Below are 6,470 nucleotides of genomic sequence, written 5' to 3'. Positions count from 1 at the left end.
TTATTATTTTTTTTACTGGAGTTAAATTTGCCAATATATAGCATAACACCCAGTGCTCATCCCATCAAGTGCCCCCCTCAGTGCCCATCACCCAGTCACCTCATTCCCCCCACCTCCCTTTCCACCACCCCTTGTTCGTTTCCCAGAGTTAGGAGTTTCTCATGTTCTCTCTCCCTCTCTGATATTTCCCACTCGTTTTCTCTCCTTTCCCCTTTATTCCCTTTCACTATTTTTTTATATTCCCTAAATGAATGAGACCATATAATGTCTGTCCTTCTGTATTTTCCATTTTCTATGCTATTTCTGTGTCATTTGGAAACCCAGGAAAAAATTAAGTGAAAATAAAATGAAAAAGAATAAAGACTCTTTCCCTGGGTAGACCTTGACGACTTCATCAGCACTCTTAGGGAAAAGCATCCCACCCCTCCCTGCACTTAATTGTGCTGCCTTCCACCTGCATGTCCCCTTCTGGCCCACAGGACACAGTGGAATCTTGTCAGCCTCCTGCGGGAGCCCAGGGTGGTCTCTCCTCAACCTACAGGAACCTTGGGAAAGAAGCACCAAGACCATGGGGAAGGGGATTGCCTTGGTGTGCAGCCCAAAGTTGCAGCATTCCCTTCACACACCTGCCCAGGTGTTGGTCCATCTAGGGGAATGCATTTAAGGCAGTTTTCCTGCCAACAGCTGTTGTAAAAGGTGCCAAGAGAGCATAAAGGCCAGGGTTCCAGTGGGCACAAGATTCAGAAGGGCCTCCAGGTTGTAAGGAAAAAGGCGGGCCATTAAGCATCTGCCTTCAGCCCAGGTCATGATCCCAGGGTCCTCCCAGGGTCCCTATTTGGCCTTCTCCCTCTGCCCTTGCCCCCCATTCGTGTTTTTTCTCTCTCTCTCAAATAAAATCTTTACAAGGGGGGGGCAGCCAGAATGACCCATTTGAGCCACTTCCAGGACTTCCTGAAGGAGGCAGAGATAGAGTGCCCTTTTGCCCTCCTCCCTGAAGGCCAAAGGAAGCCTAGAAGCGTCGAGGTCCTCCCCGCCTCGGGTGGGTGAGACACCTGAGGTTCCTTCAGGCTCAGTCCAGGGATTAGCGGCAAAACCCGGCCCTGGTTTACCCTCATCCTGCCAGCAGAGGGCGCGCGCCACCCGCGAGAAGGAGGGTCCCGCCGCAAGCCCCCTCTGAGAGCGCGCGCGGGGAAAGGGGGGGAGGCCAAAATCAGGAGGCAGATCTACAGAAGAGATAGCGTTGGAGATACGGGGGGGGGGCGTTTTGTAAATGAAGGGGAGAGAAAGTCAAAGTGAGGGTAGGCTGGGGAGGGGCGGTGGGGGAAGGAAAGGAACTGGAGACAGGAAAGGTTGAGATGGTGTGCAGAGGAGACCGGCTGGGATGGGGGGTGAGACGGGGTGGCGAGAAGGGACAGGTGGAAGGCAGAGTGAGGCAGGTTGGGGTGGACGGCCTGGGGTCCATCAGGTGGGGGGGCTGCAGCAGGGCGGCCTCCCTCCCGGGGTGAGCCCACCCATCAGGGGCTCCTCTGCCCGCTCCCAGCAACCGAGCCTGCTTTGCCCTCATTCTCTTCCTGGTAAGGCCTTCCCGCTCAGGCCTGAGTTGGGCATCTCCACCCCCCCTCCCCCGGAATAAAGGTTCTGGTGCATCAAAGAACTCAGAGAGGAGGCAGTGGGGAGCTCCGGAGCTTTAATGGGTCTGGAAGGGAAGAGAAACACAGCAGGCCATCCAGAGAGAGAGACAGAGGCGGGAGGAAGGGGGGGCCAGAAGCTACCCAGATGAGTCACAGGGGGCAGCGGCCCTCACCAAGCCCGCAGAAGCCCAGAGGTCAAGGACTGTGTGAGGCTTCTATCACTCCAGGACCGGGCAGCTCAGTGGGGGAAAGAAAAAAAATGAGAAAAGATTTGGAATTCGGAAAAGAGGGGTCCTAACGGAGAGGGCTTCCAGGAGCCAGGCACAAGACAGGTGGAGGGCAGGGAGAGACAGGGGAGGTCCGGGAACCCCGGCGGGGCTCTGGGGCCTAGAAGGTGGAGTTAAGGAAAGCGGGGAGGAGGCCACAGTCACTCTCCCCTGGGGGTTGAGGGTGATGCGGGGTGGGAGGAGGGGTGGGGGGGGTGCAGGGGCAAATCCAGTGCTGAAAGAAGACCGCGGAGGCTTCTTCTTCTTTTACTTCTCAGAAGTAAAATCTGAGAGCAAAGGAACGGTGGGGGGGCTCCGGGCCCTTTCCCCGGGTGTGGATGCGACGGCGCACGGCGCGCGGCTCCGGGCGCCCCGTCTAGTGGTAGTGGCCCCCCAAGTGCGAGGCGGCGGCCACCGCCCCGAAGGGCCCGGGCGGGGGCTGCAGGCCGGGGCTGGGGTAGAGCGCGGCGGTGGCGGCGGCCGTGGCGGCGGGGCCCGGGCCCGGCCAGTAGGAGAAGCCGGCGGGCGCGACGCCGGCCGACGCGGCCATCAGGTTGAGTTTGGAGAGGCCGGGGAAGGGCAGCGGGGCCAGGCCGGCCGGCAGCTTGTAGAGCGCCCCGTCCTGGGCGGCGGCGGCGGCGGCGGCGGCGGCGGCCGCGGCGTGGGCGTGCGCGGGGGGCGGCTGGCAGGCCTGCGCCAGGCCCTGGAAGTCGAAGCGGTAGGCGTAGCGCTTGCCGTGCACCTTGCTCATGATGTTCTTGTCGTAGTAGTAGCGCAGCGCGCGGCTCAGCTTGTCGTAGTTCATGTTGGGCTTGCTCTTGCGCTCGCCCCAGCGCCGCGCCACCTCGTCGGGGTCCGTGAGCTTGAACTCGCCGTGGCCGCCCTCCCACGCGATGCAGCCGGCGTTGGCGCGGTCGGCCAGCAGCTCCAGCAGAAACTGCCACAGCTGGATCTGCCCGCTGCCTGTGGGGAGGGGGCGGTCAGCCACGGGCGGGGCGGGGCGGGGCGGGGAAGGGGGGAGAGGGCGCGTCGGGCGGCCGGCGGGGGAGGGGGCCGCTCCGCCCAGCGGCCCTGAGCCCCGTCCCGGGCTTTTGCACAATGGAAACCCGGTTTGCCTCCTGGGAGGACGCAGCCCCGAGGGCTCCTGGCTTGGTGAGAATTGGGGAGGAGGCGGCGGCTGCGCGCACCAGGGCCCGCGGCTTTCAGGAGCCGGCGAGGGCCGGATAGCGGGCCCCTACCGCCACCTGGGCCCTGCGCCCTTCTTGGAGCAGAGGGGAGCCTGCACCGCCGCACGGGGTGGTCTGCGCAGGTGCCTCGACTGCCACATCCCAGCTGGACCATGTCTGCAAGTCCAGAGGGAAGAGGCAGGGGTGCAGCGGGACCACCGCCGCCTCTGGACAGGGCCTAGCGGTCAAAGGCCTGCGGTTGGACTGGCGCCGCCTGAGGTGGAGAAGAGGTGGAGGCTGGCTTTTTGGAGGTACTAGTCAGACAGGAATGGGGGGCAGTGACCTCCAAAGCTTGCGAGGAATGTCAGACTCTGAAGGCTCCCCACCCTCGCCAGGGTCCCGGGTGCAGAGCGCTGCGCTGGCGCTCACTCGCGTTCAGCCCCGTTTTTCGAAATAGGCGGGATTCTCGGCTTGGGAAGGTGTCATACTTTGGGGTGTGATGCACAGCTCTGAGGAGAGGACATAAGACCGGGAAGTGGGAAGTCGCTGTGCTTGGCTCCCTGCCTCCTTCCATCTTTGGCCATCTCTGGGCTCTTCGGGCTGCGTTCAGGATGGCTGGTAGCAGCAAGTAGGATTTTCCCGGCTATGCAGGTGATGAGAGAGAGGGCTGCCAAAGAATTCTCATGCCCCTACTTTCAAGCCTCAATCAGACAAGGGAAAAAAAATCTTGGTACAATTACTTCCTCTCTTTAAGGGGAGGGGAAAAAAAAAAAGATTTCTCCTTGAAATAATCTGATTATTAAAAAAATAATAATCTGATTATCGGTTCAAATCAGGCCTGATGGAGCCTCTCCTTTCTCAACCACTGGCTCTAAATCCAGACGCTGCCCTTCACCATCATTTCAACCCCAATCCCTCCACACCAGCTCAGCAAAAAGCTGCCTGACTCCAGGTCAGGAGCTTTAGGGTCAGGAACAAAGGAAGGTTTGGGTTAAAATGTGCAGCTGGCACCGCCACAGACCCACATCAGAGGCTTGGAAACCCATTTTTGTTGGGAGTCATGTCCCCTTCTGGATAAAGCAGTTGCCAACCTTGTCTTTGAGGTTACTGTAACTTGGTGAGATCTAGGATCCTGACTGGTGGGGCGGTAGGGGCAGCAGGGAGGCTTTGCCTGGAGGGCAGCCAGGTTCTGAGACCAGCAAGGCAAAGCGGAGAGTAATTTAACAACTTGCAGAGCCGGGTGGGGGAACCTGAGAATCAACAGCAATGGCCCAGCCAACTTGACTCCTAGAGCCCTGACGGCCTGAGCCAGTGAGGCAGGTAGGTAGGTGCTCACCCGGTTCTGGTGGTGAGAAGGACTGGAGTGGCCAGAGAGTAATCATCTGGGTCTCCTTGCCCAGAGGTGCTCGGCTTTGTGCTCCTGCTACCAAGAGGGAAAGGATGCCAAGCATCTGGGTCCTGGTCTGGAAGGGGATAAGGACCAAGGGCCAGGATCCTCTCCCTCCGCCAGGGGCCTGCAGGTCCAGCTCTGGGACTGGGAATCTGCTGGAGCCAAAGGCCAAGTGAATGCCTCCTCCCCTCAGCCTCCCACAGCCATGCCTGGACCCTTCCTTTCCAGGGCAGTGCAGTGCACATCGCTTCCACCCTCTGTTCGGCCCCTCCTTCTGGGGTGGGTGCCCCGGCCTTCTCCCGCGCCCGAGGGCCAACTCACCTTTCTGCACCGCCGGGCTCAGCGGCCCCCACCCCGGGCTCTTCCCTTCCTTGAAGAGACCGTCTCCGACGGGATCTGTAAGATGCAGCAGGAGAAAACACTCAGGACCCGAGCGGAGGTTGTGGGCTTGACCGAAAGGGCTCCGGGCCAAGGCTCGGGGGCGGAGGGGTTGGGGGTTGGTTCCTGGGTGCGAGGCTGGGGGCTTGAGCCGCCGGCTCCTCCTCCGCGAGCCTGGCCCGGGCGCGCGCCGCGCGGAGCCCCTCCATAACGCCCAAGTCAGGAAACGCGTCCAGGAAAAAGGAAATCCGCTTTCCGAACGGGCCGGCGGGAGCCTTATAAAGCCGAGCAGGGAGTGCGCCGGCGGAGCGGGAGCGCCCGGAGCCCATCGCAGAAGACAGGAGGGCGCCTCGAAGGCCGGGCTGGTGGGAACGCTCGGAGCACGGAGGTGAGGAGCCACGAGGGCGCAGGGGCGACGCTCAGCTGACCACAGCCTCCCGACGCTGAACGCACACGGAGTCGGTCCCCGGCCACAGCGAAGACCCCTGCTCCCCCTACCAGGCTCTCCACGCCCCTCGGCTCGCGCCCTCCGCCTCCCAGGTTCCCAGTCTGCTCACTTGGAGTCCTTAGACCTCACACTAAAACCCCAAAGCTCTCCATCTGCCTTTAAGGTCCCCCGATGCCCTAGATTGCTCAGTCCTCCCGGCAATCCCAGTCTCTGGACCACGTCCGGTTCCCTTGGACCCCAGTAACCCCTTCCCATGCCCGAACCCAAACTTCCGGCCCCGGGTCCTGGTGCCTCCAGCCCCCGGCTGGTCCCTGGTACCTGGCAGGTACATGTTGATCAGCAGGGGCTGGGAGGCGCCGCTCTGTCTCATCGCCGCCAGGGACTGGGTGGTGGGAGGTGTGTGTGGGGGGGTGATGAGAGAGGGGGGACGCGTCAGGCTTTGCGCTCCGGGGCACCGATCCCCGCCCGAGGCAACCGCGGGTGACAAGGAGAAGAAGACGGCGCGGGTCCGGCAGGGCCTGGCGGGAGGGGGCTGCCCGGGTGTGGCGGGGGATGGAGGGGGTCCTGGAGCGATGCTCCCAGCTACCAGGCTGCCTGGAACCCTCCGGCCCCCCGCGCGGGCAGGGGCCGCAATTTCCGTTTTAATTAAAGCGCTGCTGCCTCGGCCCCCCGGACCCCGCCCCCGCCCCTCTTATCGCCCCATCGCAATAAAGTCTCCAGCGCGCCGCGCCGCAGCCAAGCGCACCCAGCAGCCCCCAGCGCCCCGCAACCCGGGAGACGCGCGGGGGATGGGCCTGGGCCTCCCGCTCTGATAGGGGTCGGGAGCGCATTGCCTTTCCGCCTCCGTGACTCTCAGCAAACAGCGACAGGGCAGGGTACCCGGCCCCACCTCGGACCCCCGGGGCCACAGCCCCTCCTTTCGCCCATTCCCGCCCCCATCACGGCTCCACTCTCCTCCCCCTTCCTCCCCCCACCCCCACCCGGGTTCCCGTCTCCAGGCTGCGTTATCTGCATCTTCACTTTTAAATTTCCGCTTCCCTCCCTCTCGCCTGTCGCTCCGCTCCCGGCCGGGCAGCAGTTGCTCCCTTTATCACCGCCCCCTCCTCCTCCCTGCGCCTTCTCCCTCCTCCTCCTCTCCCGCTCTCTGCTCTTCCCTAGAGACCCGATCTCCTTCCCTGTCTCCCTCTTGCT

General features: G+C 62.4%; 1 protein-coding gene across 1 annotated transcript; it reads right to left on the bottom strand.

Moving 5' to 3' along the window:
* Nucleotides 1-1,670: 1,670 nt before the first annotated feature.
* On the bottom strand, nucleotides 1,671-5,910 carry FEV (FEV transcription factor, ETS family member). Its single transcript, XM_026002046.2, has 3 exons — nucleotides 5,598-5,910; nucleotides 4,775-4,849; nucleotides 1,671-2,860 (listed from the first exon to the last, which is right to left on the bottom strand). Exons 1-3 carry the CDS (start codon nucleotides 5,647-5,649, stop codon nucleotides 2,274-2,276), a joined length of 714 nt encoding a protein of 237 aa, XP_025857831.2. The 5' UTR covers nucleotides 5,650-5,910; the 3' UTR covers nucleotides 1,671-2,273.
* Between the last annotated feature and the right edge of the window lie 560 nt (nucleotides 5,911-6,470).

This window comes from Vulpes vulpes, chromosome 16, assembly GCF_048418805.1.
Source record: "Vulpes vulpes isolate BD-2025 chromosome 16, VulVul3, whole genome shotgun sequence".
NCBI classification, from domain to species: Eukaryota; Metazoa; Chordata; class Mammalia; order Carnivora; family Canidae; genus Vulpes; species Vulpes vulpes.
The sequence above is the reverse complement of the archived record's forward strand: the minus strand, read 5'-3'. Positions and strand labels throughout refer to the sequence as shown.